General features: G+C 32.7%; 3 protein-coding genes across 6 annotated transcripts; all 3 read left to right on the forward strand.

Annotated features, from left to right (window-relative positions):
* The first annotated feature begins 859 nt into the window (after positions 1-859).
* LOC129902835 (40S ribosomal protein S28) lies at positions 860-4548 on the forward strand. Of its 3 annotated transcripts, none has more exons than XM_055978259.1 (2): positions 860-968; positions 4063-4548. In XM_055978259.1, exon 2 carries the CDS (start codon positions 4064-4066, stop codon positions 4259-4261), a length of 198 nt encoding a protein of 65 aa, XP_055834234.1. In that variant the 5' UTR covers positions 860-968; position 4063; the 3' UTR covers positions 4262-4548. The 3 variants fall into 3 exon arrangements, with proteins under 3 accessions (XP_055834234.1, XP_055834233.1, XP_055834235.1); XM_055978258.1 differs by lacking the exon at positions 860-968 and adding an exon at positions 1907-2015; XM_055978260.1 differs by lacking the exon at positions 860-968 and adding an exon at positions 1957-2095.
* Positions 4549-8953: 4405 nt separating this feature from the next.
* On the forward strand, positions 8954-13025 carry LOC129903518 (probable beta-D-xylosidase 7). The gene is made up of 6 exons (XM_055979079.1): positions 8954-9214; positions 9571-9660; positions 10280-10359; positions 10465-10562; positions 11297-12061; positions 12171-13025. The coding sequence occupies exons 1-6, from the start codon at positions 8954-8956 to the stop codon at positions 12755-12757; spliced, it is 1881 nt and encodes a 626-aa protein (XP_055835054.1). The 3' UTR covers positions 12758-13025.
* Positions 13026-14823: 1798 nt separating this feature from the next.
* On the forward strand, positions 14824-20507 carry LOC129903829 (probable beta-D-xylosidase 7). 2 transcript variants are annotated; one of them, XM_055979341.1, is made up of 6 exons: positions 14824-15268; positions 16198-16500; positions 17692-17861; positions 17996-18093; positions 18711-19475; positions 19684-20507. In XM_055979341.1, the coding sequence occupies exons 1-6, from the start codon at positions 14867-14869 to the stop codon at positions 20271-20273; spliced, it is 2328 nt and encodes a 775-aa protein (XP_055835316.1). In that variant the 5' UTR covers positions 14824-14866; the 3' UTR covers positions 20274-20507. The 2 variants fall into 2 exon arrangements, with proteins under 2 accessions (XP_055835316.1, XP_055835317.1); XM_055979342.1 differs by lacking the exon at positions 14824-15268 and adding an exon at positions 15330-15494.
* The last annotated feature ends 1022 nt before the right edge of the window (positions 20508-21529 follow it).

Consider the following 21529-nt stretch of genomic DNA (forward strand, 5'->3'; position numbering starts at 1 on the left):
GAATTATATAGACAGGTTCGTTAAAAATGATTCATTAATTTATTGTTTAGTATGTATTGATAAAATAATACGAATCGATAAGGGTTGATCAATAGATTTTGGGAGGAACACTTGCTTAGACCTTGATGCTGCGACTCAGGCATTACTCAATAGAGGTGCGGAAAAATTTTACCATAATTTAGGGATTTTTTAAAAAACCTAAATAACTATCCCTACGGCTTAAATTAAAACTAATCGGCGAATATAAAATATATGTATAATATGTACGACAATGTTTAATTAAGATGTAACTATTTGTACCTATTAAAAAAAAGTAAATTTGGCTTACTACCTTCGACTTTCTATCAGAGATGAGCGAAATAGGAGAAGGTGAGCGAGAGAGTCGTCATGTATTTTTTATTCTAGATATATGTATCTTTGATACCATATATATTCTGAAATACAAATAAATTGGAAGAGAGAAAGGTGAAAAAGGAGAGAGGCGGGAGAGATATTCAACATGTATATTTGATACCAGCTACATATTGAAATATAGATAAATAGGTAGAGAGAGAGGCGAGAGAAGAGAGAGGCGAGCGAGATAGTCAGTGTATTTCAAATACATGTGAATCACATTCGAATATAATGTATTTGAAACAAATTACACCTAATTTGACTAACATATATCTGAAGTAATTGTGGTACAAAAAGTAATTTCAAAAACTATAGTGAAAGACACGTAATTATGCCCTAAATTAGTGAGATTTGTATTATTTGCTCTAAATAATATTAGATTTGGGCCTGAAGACAGTTGGATCCAGGACATAACAGAGCTGAAAGCCCAATGTTTACTGGGCTGAGCCTATCATATTATAGCCTACCCATCAACCCAGCAACAAAACCCTACTATAAAACTTCTAGGGTTTCGTCTTTCTTCATTCTCTTATACACAACAGCAGCATATATCAGCAGAATTTTCTCCCCGGAGGGTAAGCCGCTCTCGCCGTCGAATCCCTCTCTGTGTAATTTCCTTGAAAACACCTCACGTTTTTCAATGTTCTGTAACAAATTTATTGTTAATCAGTTGTTGTTTTTGCTCTAATTCTATAATATGATTCAATCTTCTAGATCAACTTAGATTTGTGTTGATTGATCTAATATTTGATACTGACAGGGATTTATTCAGTACTTAATAGTTGAATTTTGTTAAGTATATGTTTAAACGAAGTCCCACAGGGCCACACCTGTTGTTGCGGAGGTGTGATAGGTGCAGAGATGTTATCAATGCACTTAATTAGATCATGGATCTGCTACTTATCAAGCATTAATATTTAACAAGACTTGTAACTACAATTGAAGTTTGAAAATTATTTTTGCAATAACCAACAAATTCCTTATCAAGAAATCTACAAACGCACTGCATGGAAGTCCTAGGATATATAGTAACTCGTGAAATTCAAAATATATTCAACTTTGACATCGAAATAATGAATCAATTTGATAAAAAAAATACAACTCTGTAACAATGTATAAACATAACAAGTTTTATGAACCGATGGGCTCTATAATTTTGCAAGTTGCTTGTCAAGATTTTCAGGTTGAATAAAAATACATGAACATGATTAATCCAATAACAATATACGCTCTTAAAAAAAATAGAACTCTCCAATTAAAAGATAAAAATTCAAAGCAAAATTACAAGAAAATATGACCAACAAAATGAACGTTTATATTTTCCTAGTTACGTAGTTAGTTATATCCATGAATTATCCAAACTTTGTGGACTTCATAAGTATGGGCCTGACTGAAAAAAATAAAATAAGTGAGGGCCTCGCTGAAAAAAATAAAATAATAAGTAGGATCCTCAGCTGTTTTGGGCTTAACTAAAAAGCCCAATATTTACTAGGCCGACCTGATATACAATAGCCCAACCCTCTTTGACGAAACCCTAATATAGAATCTCTAGGGATTTTTAGCATTCTCTCATTCTCTAATACAGCAGCAGCATACATCAGAAAGACTCCTCTCCCCGGAAGGTACGCCGGCGGCTCATCTTTCTCTTTATTTGACACTCAAAATCAAGCAAAATATATTGTTTAACTATTAGATTTTACAGGTGATGTAGCTTTGTAGTTTGTATTAACTTTTATGAGTATAAACTGATCTGGTTGATGTAGCTTCATTATTTATATTAACTTTTATGACTATAAACTAATCTGGTTGATGTATCTTTGTAAGTTGTGTGGACTTTTATGAGTATAAACTAATCCGGTTGGTTAAGCTTTGTAATTTGTATTAGTTTTTATGAGTATAAAGTAATCTGGTTGATGTAGCTTTTGTAATTTTTCTGAGTATAAACTAATGTGATTGATGTAGCTTTTTAATTTGTATTAACTTCCATGATTTGAAAGGGTAAAGAACTGATTTTTTTTCCGACTCTAATGGATAGAAAAGCAGTAAGTTATTAATGTGTAGATGTGAAGGTAGCAACATTAGGCTAGATTCCACATTAAATGGCTGATTACATGAATCTTCGGAGTCGATGTTGATCCATTTAGCACTAGAAGTTATATACGTTTCTTAATGGTATATAAATCTTTAACAAGATTGGGTGTTTCTCTATTAAAATTGATTATTTGAAAAAAATAGTTCTTGTTTTCAACAGTTTGGTGCTGTTTGGCTATGAATGCAAGTTGGAGTTTTTTTGAATTTTTGGGAGGAGTAATTTGGACTGGACAAAAAGCAGAATCAACATTAATTTTATGGCCAAATGTTGAAAGCAGAAAACTTTCTTGTCTAAAGTCTTCCTTAAAGACTTGAGTGAACATTGGACCTTGAGTGAAGCTACTAAAGTGACTGAAACTTGACCTTAGCAAATTGGTTTCAACTATGTAATTCTTTTCATCCACTTTGCCATAGTTTTTGCTAGTCTGCATTGAATCCAAGAGTTTGTAGTTCTCAGTGGAAGTGTGTATTTTTCCTCAGTAACGTTCTTGGATGAATATTCCTTCTGCTTCTGCCTTTATAGTTGAGTATTATTTTAAGTTCTATTAGTAAGGCTGTAATCTTGAATACAATTTGGAAGATCTGTTAATCACTATGATCTTAATTTCTGGTAAAGATCAATGACATGTCCATTGAGGATTACATCACAGCAACTGCTAACAAGCATCCAGTTTGTTGAATTAGCCTGGAAAAAATTATATGATTAGGTGTGGTCTCTTTACTTATTACCACTTGTATGTAAGGAAAGTTGAGCTCCTTCCAGAACAACAATGGCAGTTTTTTACAGAGGGAAAAGAGTAGAAGGGGGAGAGAGAGTAAAAAGATAAGGTTTTTCAATCGACAGTCGACTCCTAGCTAACCTTACTCTGTAATTAACTAACAAATAAGAGTTCTAACTGAACTAACAATATATATTCAGTTATTAACATTGAACAGATCATTGTAGTACTGTGAAGCTCATACATGCATTACATTTATGGTTTTGTCACTACATTGTTATAAATGATTACCTTATGAAAAAAAAAATGCATTGTTGCATACACAAATTGTTCACAGTATACTGATCATGAGGAGGTACATTAGAAAAAGGATTTTGCAGTAGAAAGAAACATGAACTTGTGGAGTTATCTAACTTCTAAGTCTCTTTGGTTGGAAAATATACGTGAACCTACAATAATGGAAGCTGCTAAGTGAATGTGTGGTGTTGTCTAGTTACCTCCACTGCTTATTTTCTTTCACTAACATATGCTCTACGTCTCTTTGCTGTATTATTAATGATTATACAATGTGACAGATAGTTGATTTTTGTTAAGTATATGTTTAAACGAAGTCCCACGGGGCCACACCTGTTGTCGCGGAGGTGTGATAGGTGCAGAGATGTTAGATCATGGATCTGCTACTTATCAAGCATTAATATTTGAAAGTGTTGTAGTGTTGTTTCTTTTGAATATCAACTGTTCTGTAGAGTATTATTTGGTTTTAGTGTGGTTTGTTTGGCTTTTGCCTGCTGCTGTTTCATTTGACCCCTTTCAATGTGTATCCATTATGGCTTCTTACAAATATATTCTGCATTTGCAGAATGGAATCTGTAACCAAGCATGCAGTTGTGATTAAAATCATGGGTCGTACCGGATCCAGGGGGCAGGTGACTCAGGTGAGAGTCAAGTTTCTTGACGACCAGAACAGGTTTATTATGAGAAATGTCAAGGGACCAGTCAGAGAGGGTGATATTCTCACACTGTTGGAGTCTGAGAGGGAGGCCAGGAGATTGCGCTGAGCCCATATTTATGAGTGCCATATCGAAATTCCCTTGAATACTTGATATTGGCTGGGATTTATTCCCTATTTAATAGTCTTTGATTTTGTTTGCTTAGACTCTTTTTAAGTTTGGACATGTCGATTTTGGTGCACTTTAAGTTTCTGGAGTAGTGTTATGATAATATTTTTCTAGCTTTGCGTCAATGGCAACAAGTAATGGTTCTTATTTGTTTTGTGTATACTGGATGGACATACATCTATCATGTTTAATCTTTTTCCAATGTTCCTTATGTGTGATTTTGATTATATTGGTTCTTGTCTGAGTCGATGGTTTTATTAGAATTCAGAATTATTATTACCAAAAAAAAAGGCTTCAAATTTAATACTTTGGATGTGTTTATTCCATAAACTCTATATTAGTTAATTTTTATTTTCTAATCCCAATTAGGTATAGTTCTTCCTTCATGTTACAATCTCGCAACATTTGAAAAGTTTTGATCCTCAACGATAATTTAAAAACTGTGTAGAAAAGGGATAAAATAAAAAATTACTTTCATGCTAATTTTTACTGTTTTAATTTTCCTTTGATCCTTTGATCATGTATTTTTTTGAGTCAAGAGCTTACTGGAAACAATTCTTTTACCTCATAAAGGTAACATATTTCCTTTAGTAAATAGTGAGAATTTAGCTAAATTTCGAGTTCAAACATTTGAAAATATAAATAAATTTGATATGATTTAATGTGCTTGAAAGCTTCCAAATGTTTTCACAAATCATTCATATCTCCTACTTTCAAATGTTTTCACAAATCATTCATATCTCCTATGAAGTAGCAACTTGTTTTTGAAGCATATAAACGACATTTTAAAAATTAGATAAAACGTTAACTCTTTTGCATCTCTTATTGATAGCACTTTTAAGAGCTTTTTTAATAGCAATTGATTTAGCAGTCATGGCTTTCTCAGCACATGTAGTTGGGGTCTGTGGACATGAAGCAGTTTTCCAAGACTATCGAAAGCCACCATATCGATTCTTGTCCCTGCAAATTTGTTAGTTCAATCATATGATGATTTCTAAAGGAAGAAGAAAGCTTTTTTTGTTAAGCAACAATATATTTTGGTTCTAACCTTTTTTGAGTAAACAATCCAATACTCCTACCTTTTTCAAATTTGCCACATAATATTAACACTCAAGTTTAACAAGACATGTAACTACAATTGAAGTTTGAAAATTATTTTTACAACAACCAACAAATTTCTTGTAGGGAAATCTACAAACACACCGCATGCAAGTCTTAGGTTATATAGTAACTCATAAAATTCAAAATCTATTCAACCTTGACATCGAAATAGGGAATTATTTTGATAAAAATACACAACTATGAAACAATGTATAAACATAACAAGATTTATGAACCAATGGGCTGTATGATTTTGCAAGTTGCTTGTCAAGATTTTCAGGTTGAATAAAAATGCATGAACATGATTAATCCAATAATAATATACGCTTTGAAAAAAATAGAACTCTCCACTTAAAAGATAAATATTCAAAGCAAAATTACAAGAAAATATGACTAACAAAATGAACGTGATCAATACGGAAAAAAGGGTGCCCTTGACATCGTTTAGATCCAAAATTGATATTTTCTTTAACAGAAAAGAGCATTTTAGGCCCAATAGATGGATGTGGACATTTTTGTACCATTTTCAATAGTTCGAGTGTATTTTAGGCCCTTTTAATAGAATTTTAATTAAATAATTTGAATAATTTTTTTAAACACTTGTTGGTTATCTATTGACTACAATTTAATTATTTAAAATTAATTATAACTCCAAATTTATTTAACAGAATTTTAATTAAATAATTTGAATAATTTCTTTAAACACGTGGCGGTCATCTATTGACTACAATTTAATTATTTAAAATTAATTATAAATTAAATTTATTTAACAGAATTTTAATTAATTAATTAGAATAATTTTTTTAAAAACGAGAAAGCCATATATTTAATTATCTAAAAATCAAAATTTATTTAACATAATTTAATTATCTGGATCCAGAGGACATGTGACTCAGATGAGAGTCAAGTTTCTGTACGATCAGAACAGGTTTTTCATGAGAAATGTCAAGGGACCAGTCAGAAAGGGTGATATTCTCACATTGTTGGAGTCTGAGAGGGAGGCCAGGAGATTGCGCTGAGCCCATAATTATAGATGCCTCATCCCTTGAATAGTTGATACTGACAGGGATTTATTCAGTACTTAATAGTCTTCTATTTTGTATGCTTAGACTCGTAAGTTTGGACATGTCGATCTTGAGGTTTTAAACATGATTCGTGTAATCTTGGTGCACTTTCAAGATTTTGAAAATATTCTGTTACTGTTTCCATATGAATATTTAATCACATATAAAAATACAGTCTTAATAATTAGATCACACTTGTAGTGTGCATTTCAGTTCTGTAAAGAGGATTCATCACCTTATTGAATTCAGTTGATTTTAGTCTCTTAAGCAAAATAAATATGTTAATTTCTTGATTTTTATTATTGTTGATTAGCTGGGTAAATTTCAAATATGGTCACTGTTTTCGAAAAGGCACAATAGCACATTTTCACACTACTCTCTTCTTCTCATGCCTCCGCCTTTTAACACACTGTTTGTTATATTAGTTTTAGAGGATTTACTGTAAATATGACTACTTTTACTATGAGGACAGATTTACTTAACTCTTTTCCTTTTTTCTTTTACATACTTTGTATCGGTATAGTAGCTACTTTGGGGATTACTCATTCGTATGTGTGTAAACGTCATAATCCAATTTATAATTATGATAATCTAGTAAATTTTACTTTGCTCAAAGTCGAATTACATAGAGCTAGGGAGTAAAAAATTAGAATAGGAACAAATGAATTATGTCCGCTTCTGTTCTGCATGTGGAACAAAGATGATGAGTGAAATCTGGTATACCTAATTTTCACGGTTTGCTCACATGCAATAGAGTCTTAACAATTTAAGAACACAATTCAAGTTTGTTGTTTGTGTGTCAAAGTCAAGGAGGTGTAAGGGAGAAATTCCCCACAAAAGTTTGACATTCATACTTGTAATTACCGGGCCGACTCAACAAGATTGGAGGCCTAAAGCCAAACTTTAAAGAGTTTTTTTAAAAAAAGAAAGATCCTCACATTTATTTATTTTTAGGAATGCAACTATTTAATTTATTTAGGGGTTCTTGATTATCGGGAATATGTCATATTTTTCATCAACTTCTTTTAGATTTTCTTTTTGGATGTTATTATACTCAACTCTATTAGTGACTTATTCATTTGAAAAACATTCTCCCATATTTTTCGGGTCAAAATTTTTATTATTTGTTAAAAATCTATCAAGTGTTTCTTTTTGGGATTAATTTAATTCTTTAAATTTTCTCTTTTTCTCTCTTTTTGTAAAATCGGAATCATATTTTTTAATTGACATATTTAAATTGACTAAATTTTAATAATAACTAAAACAAGAATATATATGCTTAGGAACTAAGAATATCAATAATAACAAATTTTCAAGAAAAACTATAAAATAAAGTTAGAATAATAAAACTTGCCTCAAGAATTTGATAAAATTGATATAACGATATCGAAGTAGAATTGTATTCCTTCAATATATGATTTCTTGTTGGCTTGTTGCACTTCTTAAAATTTTGAAAAAATTACTAGATTTTGTTCTTATGCAATTTGTAAGCAACAACAATTTAATAAGTTTTATAGGAGAGAGTTCAATATTGAAAAAAATAATAACAAAATAGAAAATAGAAAAATGAATATAAGGTAAATAACAATATAGTCTCAAATTATTAAGAAATATACAAGGAAATACAATTTCCCACGTAAGAAAACTATTTTCAAAAATTATTCTATTCCTCTAGGAAAGTGAAAACTAACAACACTTCGAATATTATTATTTTTTACTTCTTACCTTTTTTTTTTTAAAAAAAAATAATTAGATTGTTTTTTTTTTAAAATGGAGACCCCCCAAAAATATGGGGCCTTAAGCAATGGCTTTAGTGTCGAGTAAGTGAGTTGCTATCTCCATGCATTTTTCCGAGTAAAAGAAGTTCATACAGTAGAGAGGATAGTTGAGCAGTTTTTGCACTATTAACTCGCTGCCCAATTTCCAGATGCGTCACCCAAAACGCCCCCTGTTGTGATGGTGGATATTGAGTCATCTTTTTAAATTTAAATATTTGAAAATTAATTACGATGATGATCAATCTTTCTTCTTTTTTTTTCTTTCAATTGATGATGACCAATCTGTGTAACTGTGTTCAGCCCATAGTTGTGAAGCTTTCGTGATTCCCTACCACCAAATTCACATAAATGAAAATGGTCAAAGATATCCTCAAATTTACCATTGCCTAAATTAAGTAAATTGGTATCTTTATTTATTGTTATACAATTTACTATTTTAATTTGGATAGTACATTATACAAGTAACTTGTTCTACAGAAGAAACACAACTTTTTTACATACAAAATGGGACACCCAATAACTAATAAATTCGTCGTCACGTTTATCGTGCTCATTTTCCTCCGTACCGAGTCAACTCAGCCTCCATTTTCATGTGATTCGTCCAACTCAGTTACCACCTCATTTCCATTCTGCAACGCCTCATTACCCATCTCACAAAGGGTAAATGATGAAAATCCTACAGCTGGTGAATGCGGCGCCTGAAATACCAGGGACCAAATATAAACATATTCAGGGACCCAAGGTGGGGGAGAGGTCAAGAGACACCAGGGGAAGACCCTATGGTGGTGGGAAAATATGGAGTGGCTTATGTAAGAGGACTTCAAGGGGATAGTTTTGAAGGTGGGAAGCTTAAAGATGGGCATCTTCAAACCTCTGCTTGCTGTAAGCACTTCATTGCTCAAGATATGGATACTTGGAATAACTTCAGTCGTTACTCCTTTGATGCTCAAGTAAGTCTTAACTAACTCTGTTACTGCAGCACATTGATTTTAGCGTTATCTTGTTGATATCTTTCAAATGTTCAATTTTGTTTAGGGAGGAAATTTCCATTTTTGGAATGATAAATTACTACTTCTGTAGTCTCCCTTTTGATATATATGCCCAAACCCAACAAGGTTCGCAAGGGAGAGGATGTGTTGTTGATATAAAATAACTAAAAGTATCTTTCTCCAATAATATAAACTTTTAGAGCAGACGTTCACACAATTCAATTAAGTTGTTAAATGAGGTTGTATTCACACACTTCAAGAGTGACATTTACAAGATTGTCAGCACTATTTCTGTTCTAATACATGGAGCTATTCAGGTCTTGAAGCAAGATTTGACAGATTCATATGAACCACCCTTCAAGAGTTGCGTGGAACAAGGGAAAGCCAACATTGTATCTGTTGGTGAAATTACAAGATTACAAATTACAATTGAAAAATAAAATGAAGAAATTAATTTCACTTCTTGGCTGAGGCGCGGAGAAATTAAAGAGATTCAAGCCCACTGCAGTAAATCGTTTCACTGTCCAGCAGTAGTCCTCTTGACTTGTCCCCTCCAGCATACAACAGCCTTATCACAAAATGTAACTCAACAAACTCTGGACAAAAGTTGAGTTTAAAGCTCCTCACAAAGAACACCTCCCTTCAACTAATAAGAACTCTCTTTTTAGATAAACTTAATTCTCTCAATTTTTTTTTCTCTTATCTTACATTTCAAAACAAAGAAGACCTTTCTATTTATAGGAGAGAAAATCATACAAAAATGAAAAAATAATGGAATGCCATCATTGTCATCATTTAGTGCACCACTATGATTTAGTGCACCACTATGATTTAGTGCACCACTTATTAGTGATAATTATGTTAAAAATACATAATGGAATGATTTAATCTTGCACTAACTAAAGATGATAATGAAAGACATTTTATGCACTAATGAAAAATAGAATAAAGATGACATTAAATGTCAACAATGGACAATTGCTAAAATTGCAATTTAGTAAAATGTTAAAATGCCCACACTAACACAATCCTGTTAATGGGATCCCAAATTGTGCCAACTTTGATCTTTTGACAGCTACTGCCCGCGGAAAATGGGGTCTCCAAGGGTAATTTCCCAAAAATAGAAGAGAATGTGGAGTCATGTTTCATTTCATTCCTACGTGAAATCTAACTGCATATCTAAAAGACTAATTGTTATCTGTAATTTAAAGGTACATAGTATCAGATTGTGATGCAGTTGCCATTATGTATACTCACCAAGGTTATGCTACAGAACCTGAAGACGCAGTAGCTGCTAGCCTCAGAGCTGGTAACTGATCTGTCGTCTGTTTCTATGACTTTGCTGCTAAAAGGGCAAACTTGTCTAAAAAACTAAGAAGTAGAAAAAACAATAACTTGCTTGTTTGTGAAATCGAAGATTGAAAGTCTCATATCAATTATGTCTTTGCATGCTTTATTCTAAAGTGTGACATAATGCATGTCGTTTAAGAAAAAAGTTGATTACTGTACAACCCATTCTCTAGTACCGCATGTTTTGTAAAATGCAGGACAATTGGCATGCCCATGACTTGGTCCATTCTGTCCTGAAACTGGATGATTCTGTGTATTATTGCTATTAGCATGCTTTCTGGCCCTTTTTATAAATTCTGTCATCGTTTCCCAAAGCTCTTCTCTCTTAAACTTTTTGGTACTATTGATCTATTTGAGATTTTTCTGACATAGCATTTACATGCTAAAGCATCTGTTATTATTATTTGGGAGCTAAAATTCAATACTTCCTGTTGTCCAATTTGAATGTTGGAAGATAAGAAGTATCGTGCATGACTTTTCTTGGTAGAGATGAAATTTGTTTCTGACGGATCCTTGATTAAGTGTAGTCAAATTCTACTTGTAAAAACAAATTTAATAAAAGACAACGTTTATTATGCATAATGAGACAATCTGTCAAAATATTGCATGACAACTAGAAATTCCTTTTAAATCTAAGAAAAACATCATTGATGAAAACTATATGTGTCTTTGTTCTTGGCAATGAAACTTCAGGCATGGATGTGAATTGTGGTTCCCACTTAAGGAAATACACAAAATCAGTTCTAGAGAAGCAAAAAGTACAAGAATCTGACATAGATAGAGCTCTTCACAATCTCTTCTCCGTTAGAATGAGGCTAGGGCTGTTCAACGGTGACCCAAGAAAATTGGAATATGGAGACATTTCTGCAGCAGCGGTTTGTAGTCAAGAGCACCGGGCACTAGCCCTTGAAGCAGCAAGAAATGGCATTGTCCTTCTAAAAAATTCTGACAGGCTCCTTCCACTTTCAAAGATGAAGACAATATCCCTTGCTGTAATAGGTCCCAAAGCAAATGATTCTGAAGTACTTCTAGGTAACTATGAAGGCTATCCTTGCAAGAATGTTACATTACTCCAAGGATTTCAGGGATATGTTGAGAACACAACGTACCATCCAGACTGCGATTTCACCAACTGCACTTCTGCTGCAATAGATGAAGCAGTTGATACAGCGAAAAAAGCAGACTATGTTGTTCTAGTAATGGGATTAGACCAGACTCTTGAAAGAGAGAAGCTTGATCGGACAGAATTGAGGCTACCTGGTATGCAAGAGAAACTCATTACAGCGATCGCCGAAGCTTCCTCAAAACCCGTTATACTGGTATTGATGTGTGGAGGTCCAGTGGATGTATCTTTTGCGAAGGACAAACAAAATATAGGAGGCATTTTGTGGGTTGGTTATCCTGGTGAGGGTGGAGCTGCTGCATTAGCACAGATTATTTTCGGTGAACACAATCCAGGTGAAGTTCATTTTTCAAAACAATCCTTGTGGCTATTCTGTTATGATGTTTAATTGTTATCTATTGCTTGAAACACTTACTAAACATGCAAGACTGCATTAATTTGCAGGGGGCAAATTACCGGTCACTTGGTATCCTAAGGAGTTCAACAAAGTACCAATGAATGACATGAGGATGCGACCTGAATCATCCAGTGGTTATCCAGGGCGCACTTACAGATTCTACAATGGGCCAAAAGTTTTTGAATTTGGCTATGGTCTCAGCTACACTAATTACTCTTACTCATTTGCCTCTGTCAGCAAAAACCAGCTGCATTTCAAGAACCCGAAGGTCAATAAGGCAACTGAAAACAGTTCTGCTCTGAACATTGCTGTATCAGACGTTGGACCAGAAGTATGTAACAACGCGATGATCACAGTTAAAGTTGCAGTGAAAAACCAGGGAGAAATGGCTGGTAAGCACCCTGTATTGTTGTTTCTGAGGCACTCTAACACAGTGGATGAGGTTCCAAGAAAGACATTGATAGGATTCAAGAGTGTGAATTTGGAAGCAGGGGCAAATACCCATGTTACATTTGATGTGAAGCCTTGTGAGCACTTCACTAGGGCCAATAGAGATGGTACATTAGTTATTGATGAAGGGAAACATTTCCTTCTTGTGGGAGATCAGGAGTATCCTATTCCTGTGTCTGTATGATCTCCCAGATCTAAGTTGTCAGTTAGAATTAAGATAATAGCATGTAAAGGCTCCTGAAGAGAGAAGCCCAATGAATGTCAGATGCAAAGCCCGCTCCTAATTAAAATCATATTGGCATACCCTCAAAAAAAAAAAAGTAATTATGGAAGGTGAGTTATAGATGTTAAATCTGCCAATATTTGCAGAAAGAAAATGCTTTTTTAGTTATACTAATTGGTTTATGACAAAAAAAAATAGTTTAAATGTGACAAGTGAACTGATGAATGATTTTTAATGCTATCATGCCTTAAGTATCATCCTTTATCTTAAATTCTAGTTTAATTTCGAACTGTTTAAAGGATGATTAGTCCCTATTATCACCGACTTAGACTTATCAAAGTGGCGAGTCGTAACACTATCCTTTCTATTGTAACATCAAATCACTTATTTTAATTAAAATCTAAAACATTGATGGACCACAATTAATTACGATAGTATGGTTATGGATTGTCATTGTCCTACTCACTCGTGTAGCTTACCTCCCCCAACTGCATAAAAATTATTCTTTAAACTTACTCTAAATATTGGACTAAGTTTTAGGTTGCTGATTGTACAATAGATATTTGCGTTTCGTAACACCATTTAAGGGGAAAACACTCCCAAACAAGATAGTTTTCATGTTTTGAACTTGAACTGCTTGTTAAGTTTTAATAGTATTTTCATTTTGTATCGTTAGTTAAAAGAGTGAGATCAAAATGATCACTTTTTATTTATATTAAGGATTATTCCTGTTAAAGGGTATATATCAATGACCAATACAGTCTAACCACCTTACATTAAGGATCCATTAAGTGGAATGATCTTAATAAATATGGCTACAAAAGTGTTTAAAGTTAGAAATTGTTGGTACTTTAATAACGAATTAACTGAACCTTCAAATATTGTGATAAAAGTTGCTGGAAAAAATGCATGATATATCCTTCCACTTAAAAATTTAGAGTCGACATATTCTCATTATAAAAATGACTCACCTATATTCATACCATTATAAAAATATTTCAAATCTAAGCATATCAATATTTAGGCATCATTTATTTGGATTTGGTTTATTTGAAACTCATGTTATTCTAATATGATAAATAATTTATGGAAGAAAAATAAAAATCTTTCATATTTAGGTAACTTTTGAATTTTTCTTCTCTATATAGTTAATTAAATATTAAAAAGATCTTATTAAATTATTTTTGAATTTTTCTTGCTATATAATCATCTAAGTATTGAGAGGATCCCATTAAAATCACTTTTGATTTCTTCTCCTCCCTCCACTCCCCACTTCCCCATAAGGTCATTTAATTACAACTTTATATCTTACAAAATAATATTCATAGCCAAATCTCTTTTATCGCTAGATTTCTTAGTTTACCTGACATGGCATATTAATTTTTTTATTTTTTATGCTATGCCAAAAGAATTTATTTAAGTATATTAACCAAAGATATTAACTAAGATTTTTTTTTTTACTAATGACCACTCGTAACTCTAACTTAATATGAAATGGATCGAAATATTGAATTACTACAAAGAGATAACTTACATTTATGTGTATTATATGAGGTTTAAGGATTTGTGAAAAATATAATTTTATTTGTAATAATTTTTATTCAAGCATATAAATACATGAAATTACTTGATTTATATGAATATAAAAATTCACTCTCAAATTAATAAAAAAATATATTTTCTATTCTTAAATTAATCAATAACTGCATCGAAAATCATTCTCGTTAGGATAATGAAGATTTCACTTTAAAATGATTTAGGCTTTAAATAGACATATACTTAAAAATAAATGGATCAATTTAATATTTTTATATCCTAATATGACATGTCAATCAAAGAATCTTTCTTAAGATAAAGAGATTTTTGTCTTTCTAAGACATACATTTATAATTGAATGATTTTATAAGAAAAAGAAATCAAAATTATCTCTTATAAAATCTTTTTAATAGTTGAACAATCATATAGTAAAAATTAAAAAGAAAAAAAGTTTCTTCTTTCCCTTATAAATAAGCTGACCTATCTATGTACAACTCCCAACTTCTTCTTTTTCCCCCCATTTTTCACTTCACAATGAAACTTCATATCTCAGTTTTCATTACTGCTATTCTCTTATGGCTAACACTCATTTCATTTAGTGAGTCAACTCAGCCACCTTTTTCTTGTGACTCGTCTGATCCAAAAACCAAATCCTTAAAATTTTGCCAAACAGGACTTCCAATTAGTGTACGTGTACAGGACCTTGTTTCTCGACTAACACTCGATGAAAAAATTTCTCAACTCGTTAACTCAGCCCCTGCTGTACCGAGACTCGGTATTCCGGCGTATGAGTGGTGGTCGGAGTCGTTGCACGGCGTTGGTTCTGCCGGAAAAGGTATTTTCTTCAATGGGAGTATTGTCGGAGCCACCAGTTTTCCCCAAGTTATTCTCACTGCTGCTGCTTTTGATGAAAATCTATGGTACCGCATTGGTCAGGTTAGAATCAGTTTATTAAGTTCCGTCAAATTCGTAATTATAACCTTAACTCAGTTGATTTACTATTTAGACTTTCATCTCGTCACTAAAAAATTAATTTTCCGCCTTATAAATTTTTTCACCATTTCCCACCTTCCAAACGACCGATAATGAGGGAGGAACTGATTTTGAAGGCACTAATAAAATTTTATTAGTTGATGAAAATCTATGGTACCGCATTGGTCAGGTTAGAATCAGTTCCGTCAAATTCGTAATTATAACTATAACTCTCTTGATTGACTATTTAAATATTTATCTACGAGGATTCAATTTTTTTACCTTGTAAACTCATTCTCTATTTTCCACATTACAAGAAGATTTATAATAAGGGGAGAATTGATTTTGTAGACACTAATACAATTTTATTAATTTTAGGGGAGGGGGGGAAAATAAATATACCTACTCAACTTTGTGATTTAGCGGTAATATATATTTTGTTAAAAATATATACCTTTATTATTTAACTATGATGTATATGTAATTATGTATTATCTTTTTAATGAAGTTGTAGCTATTCTAAATTACAAAATTGAGCAATATACTTGTTCTTTTTTACCTTTAATTTTATTATATTTTTATTTTTACATATAAGATATTTCAAAATATTATTATTTTTTATTTAATTTATAAATAGCCATGATAAAATAGTAAAACCTGAGTAGATTTGTGGCTTGAAATATAAAGTAGACGTTAGGTATGTAAGTTGTACTACATTTTCATTGTGTTTGATACTTTTGAATAGTTCACTTTTCTAGGCTTCCGTGTGTATGTCGGCGGATTTTGGGTATTTATAGTGTCTCGAAATTCAATTATTGTTACTCCATCTTTTACCTCAAATATGTTTTACAAAGAATTATAATTTGTGACAATTTGAATGACAATGAATTAAGGTGATAGGAATAGAGGCAAGGGGAGTGTACAATGCGGGCCAAGCAATAGGTATGACATTTTGGGCACCAAATATAAACATATTTAGGGACCCAAGATGGGGAAGAGGTCAAGAGACACCAGGGGAAGACCCAATAATGACTGGGAAATATGCAATTAGGTATGTGAGAGGAGTACAAGGTGACAGCTTTAATGGTGGACAACTCAAAAAAGGTCACCTTCAAGCTTCTGCTTGCTGTAAACATTTCACTGCTTATGATTTGGATCAATGGAAAAACTTGGATCGATTTAGCTTCAATGCCATTGTAAGTAATCTTTCCTCTAAAGTATAACGACGCAGTTTGTACGTATGTTATTTTTATTGCACACTTATTCACTTATTGTTCAGTATCTGCTTTATGTCCCGATTAATTTTGATTTACGGCTCATTCGGAAAGTGTGTTTCCTACTAGTATTTTGCATTTTTTTTATAGTCTTTTTAGTTGTATGGCCAGTATTCAACGATTTTCACTACTTTCGAAGCTTTAGAATACTTTCTTGTCTTGATATGTTATGTATTTTTCCCATCATAGAAGCAATGGTCACGGGATTTAATTTTCTGAATTATTATTAGGGCAAAAGCCTTATCTGTCAGATCTTTTTAAGAGAAAAATATATTTTAACGCTTAAAATTTGGGTGGAATAATTCTTAAATTACTACTATGGGAAAAAAATGCTGTTAATTATTTATGATATTGTCGGTGGGATATCAAAAAAAATATATATATAATTTGTCTTGCCAACATTTCGATGGACCAATTTCAAAAGACTGGACTTCTATTAATTATAGCTGCCTCCTTTCATTTGCTTGATTTTTCTTCTTGATCTAATGTTATATGCTGGATTAGATATTATGGGTGAAACTAAAAGGGGTTATAATTACATATTACATCGCTAGCTGAATATACATAAGAAATAAGAAATATATATTTATCGATTATTTAATAAATGACTATAAAAAGGTAAAAATCTCAAAGTCAAATCGCTCATTTTCTATTTATTCTTGCATAATAAGCGGAGTTGATTAGAGTCGTTTCATTCGGTAAAGTAGAAATAAAATTAATATACATTCTACTCTTTGTTACAAATTATATTAAATATATAATCGTTGATAACGAGTCCTTTTTGGTCCAAAACAAAAAAGTGGGCGTGCCCATTATTTTTTTAAAAAAAAAGATAAAACGTCTTTGTCTTCTTTTCAGGATTCACACTTTTTCTCATTAGATTTCTCTTAAGATTGATAAAATTGGAGTATTTAATCTTTAACTTTAAGGGGGGAAATGATGCTTTTTTACACTTTGTACTGTTATTCTTTTTACTTCAAGATTTAAGGAATCTACAAATTTTGTAAGTAGTAATTTTGTACCATAAAGTTTAGTATATTTCAGTTTCACTTTTTTCCTTTTATTATTTTTTTGTTGCAATTATGACCTCTGATTCTTCTTATAATTACTTAGGTCACCCCTCAAGATTTGGCAGATACATTTCAGCCCCCTTTTCAAGATTGCATACAGAAAGCAAAAGCCAGTGGAATTATGTGCTCTTACAACAGTGTTAATGGAATCCCAAGTTGTGCTAATTATAATCTTTTGACAAAAACAGCTCGTCAACAATGGGGTTTTCATGGGTAAACTTCTATAATATAATTAAACCAACCTTAACTCATATACACTAGTATTATAATTTTTTCTTATCATAGTGAGAGAGAAAAAAATGGCACTCTATTAATATATAGAAGTTAAATTCGTTTAAATATGATAGGTACATCACATCCGACTGTGACGCAGTTCAAGTTATGCATGACAACCACAAGTATGGAAAAACACCAGAAGATTCAACGGCATTTGCACTTAAAGCTGGTATGATTGTTCCCTCAAACCCTTTTTTACTTCTTTTTTCACACAAAAAAAATAAAATAGAAGCTCTAATAGACTCATGAACTTTTTTAGTTATTTGATGATCTTTTTAATATCACCAACAAAAAAGGTAAAACTAAAAACAATCCACGTGACCACTGGGCTAGATTGGGCCTACATCAATCTCAACCCAATCTTTTGAATTTATGTGGACTAGCTATATATTTGGGCCCAGGCCCCATGGTAATGGTCTTGTGGGCTGAAAGGGAGCAAATAAAATAGGCACTTCTATTTTTAAAAAAATATAATAAAAGGAAAAAAAATTATAATCATGTTGGAGGTGAGGGAAGGGGAAATGGGGAGGTGATTACCATGTGGGGAATCAAACCCTTAAGGTGGGAGTTCAAGTATTCAACCAACTAAGCTATTAAGATTTTCATAAGAAAAAAAAACCTCTTTTTTTTGACAATTTTTTAATTCCAGCTTTCCACGTGACATGTTAAGATCACAAGATTAAAAGACATTTTGATATATTCTATGTATTTTTAGTTTAAGACAACTAACCTTGTAATGGACTAATCATGTTGTTTCCATATGTGATGGAAATTGAAACTTCACAGGCATGGATATAGACTGTGGGGATTTTTTGAAGAAATACACAAAATCAGCAATAATGAAGAAAAAAATATCACAAGTTCATATAGACAGGGCTGTTCACAATCTTTTTTCCATAAGAATGAGGTTAGGATTATTCAATGGGGATCCCAAAAAACAGCTCTATGGAAACATTAGTCCTAGCTTGGTTTGTGCTCAACAACACCAAGAACTGGCCCTTGAAGCTGCAAGAAGTGGCATTGTCTTGCTCAAGAATACCGGCAAGTTACTTCCTCTTTCCAAGGCGAAAACCAACTCCCTAGCTGTCATTGGGCATAATGCCAACAATGCTTATATTCTTCGTGGGAACTATGACGGTCCTCCTTGCAAATCTATCGAAATTCTCAAGGCGTTGGAGGGTTATGCTAAGACAGTGCAGTACCAACAGGGTTGCAATGCGGCTAACTGCACGTCTGCTGACATTAATCAAGCTGTCAACATTGCTAGAAATGCAGATTATGTTGTTTTGGTCATGGGGTTGGATCAAACTCAAGAGAGGGAACAATTTGATCGTGATGACTTGGTGCTCCCGGGGCAGCAAGAAAATCTCATTACTAATGTTGCTAAAGCTGCAAAGAAGCCTATTATATTGGTGATCCTCTCAGGAGGTCCAGTCGATATTTCTTTCGCGAAAAACAACCCCAAAATAGGAAGCATTTTGTGGGCTGGTTATCCTGGTGAAGCTGGAGGAATTGCTTTAGCAGAAATCATATTTGGTGAACATAATCCTGGTAAGACTTGATCACTTATTTAACTTTTCCCCCTTCCTAAAACCTATGTTGCTCACCTAAAATGTTGTCGCACCAGTGTTGGATCCTTCAAAAAATATACTATTTTTGGAGGATTTGACACACACCCATCGACATTTTGAAGAGTCCGAGCAACATAGCCTAAAACATGCTTGATTTTAATAACGGCGATTTTTTTTCTTAATGTCAGGGGGTAAATTACCTGTTACTTGGTATCCTCAAGACTTTGTCAAAATACCAATGACAGACATGAGGATGAGACCTGATCCAAAAACAGGTTACCCTGGTAGAACTTATCGATTCTACAAAGGTCCCAAAGTTTTCGAGTTTGGATATGGTCTTAGCTACACAGCTTATTCCTATGGATTCAGCTCTGCCACTCCAAACACAATTCAGTTAAACCAATTATCATCTGCAAAGACGGTTGAAAGTTCAGATTCAATCCGTTACACATCTGTGGATGATATGGGAAGTGACAACTGTGAGAAGGCGAAATTCTCAGCTCATGTTAGTGTTGAAAACTCAGGGGAAATGGATGGTAAACATCCAGTGCTACTTTTTGTGAAACAGGACAAAGCGCGAAATGGACGTCCTATCAAACAGTTAGTTGGATTCCAGAGTGTGAGCTTGAAGGCTGGAGAAAATTCTCTACTTATGTTTGAGATCAGTCCTTGTGAACATCTTAGCAATGCCAACGAGGACGGATTAATGATGATAGAAGAAGGATCGCGTTACCTTGTCGTTGGTGATGCAGAGCACCCTATAAACATCATGATCTGAAACCAAAAAAATTGGTTGCAAAAAGTTATTGTTACTGCTTGGAACTTCAAGAATCCTCTCTAAATTACCTACAGGAGTGGCAATGTTGCAGCAGCAATAGCTAAAATATAGATACCAAGATGAATTTGAGCTATTATTTTTTGTCTTGCCGTATATCTGTTTTATTTTCTGTTCTTTTTCCAAGAATCAGAAATGTTTTAAGTGAAATTCAAGTACCAACCACAAGGATTACCTGATTTTAGTTTTTACAAATTCACACTGAGCTTTCTGCTTGACTGGAAAATGAGTTCCAATTTCGTCTGCTTCAAGTGCCTTCAAAACAAAGAAAGGTGGAACTGTCCAATCTATCAAACAAGCATTCCGCGTTCAAGAAACTCTCAATTCTCCCTTTCTTGTGTGTTTTATCAGGTGCCATGGGGTAAGACTATTAATATTCATTCAGACTAGTATTCAAAATTTAAATGTAACCTTTTGGACATGGTTCAATGTTTTATGAAAAGATGTTAACATTGCCTTGCTTTAGGTTTGGAATGGAATATGAACAAAAATTTGGTTCTAAATATTTATAATATAAGTTGCTTAAAGAAATATGAGCAAAAATGAATAGCACTTATGAAATTATGTAGACTTTTATCTCATTGTATCATAATAATAAATGGGTTAACGAATCAAAATTGCAACACTAGTGTATGTCATTATGAATTATTGAACAATGTGAGAGACTCAGCAAAAAAAATGCTTGGATCCGTACTAATATAGAAGGGAAGGCTTGAAGTAATCTTAAAGTTATATTCGTGTGATTTTATATGTCATGAGTGGGTTTAAACTGTCGAAGTAACCTCTAATATTGTTGCGGCCTTTCTCCCAAACTGGCCTTTTTATATTTATACTAAGTTAGTTTGTTACAGAATCCATAATTAGCTACAAATACAAAGTATTTAAAAGTGATTGTGCCTTAAATAACGTTGTACAAATAACGTGCACGCCTTAAGGGGAAAATTGACATTAAATAGGAAAGATTTTCTATCATTTTACTTGATGGAATTTTGTATATTTTATTTTATACATAGACAGGCTATATTTAAAATTTAAATTAATAATTAGCCATCCAAAGGAACTAGGCAAAATTCTTGTAAGTGGAAAAACAAGCACCAAACTTTTCCAAATATTTCATTTTGTTGCTAGTAATATATTTTGTAGCTCTTCATGAGTAGGACCATAACTAAATGGTCCATTTAAGATTGATCTATTATATA

This window comes from Solanum dulcamara, chromosome 9 (genome assembly GCF_947179165.1).
Source record: "Solanum dulcamara chromosome 9, daSolDulc1.2, whole genome shotgun sequence".
NCBI classification, from domain to species: Eukaryota; Viridiplantae; Streptophyta; class Magnoliopsida; order Solanales; family Solanaceae; genus Solanum; species Solanum dulcamara.

Excerpts from the sequence above, each read along its gene's own strand:
- LOC129902835 (XM_055978259.1), top strand. The coding sequence starts at position 4,064 with ATGGAATCTGTAACCAAGCATGCAGTTGTGATTAAAATCATGGGTCGT.
- LOC129903518 (XM_055979079.1), top strand. The coding sequence starts at position 8,954 with ATGCGGCGCCTGAAATACCAGGGACCAAATATAAACATATTCAGGGAC. Across the intron at positions 10,360-10,464 it reads GGAAAATGGGGTCTCCAAGG|GTACATAGTATCAGATTGTG; the intron begins GTAATTTCCCAA and ends TGTAATTTAAAG. Across the intron at positions 12,062-12,170 it reads TTTCGGTGAACACAATCCAG|GGGGCAAATTACCGGTCACT; the intron begins GTGAAGTTCATT and ends ATTAATTTGCAG.
- LOC129903829 (XM_055979341.1), top strand. The coding sequence starts at position 14,867 with ATGAAACTTCATATCTCAGTTTTCATTACTGCTATTCTCTTATGGCTA. Across the intron at positions 15,269-16,197 it reads TATGGTACCGCATTGGTCAG|GTGATAGGAATAGAGGCAAG; the intron begins GTTAGAATCAGT and ends CAATGAATTAAG. Across the intron at positions 18,094-18,710 it reads GGCATTTGCACTTAAAGCTG|GCATGGATATAGACTGTGGG; the intron begins GTATGATTGTTC and ends GAAACTTCACAG.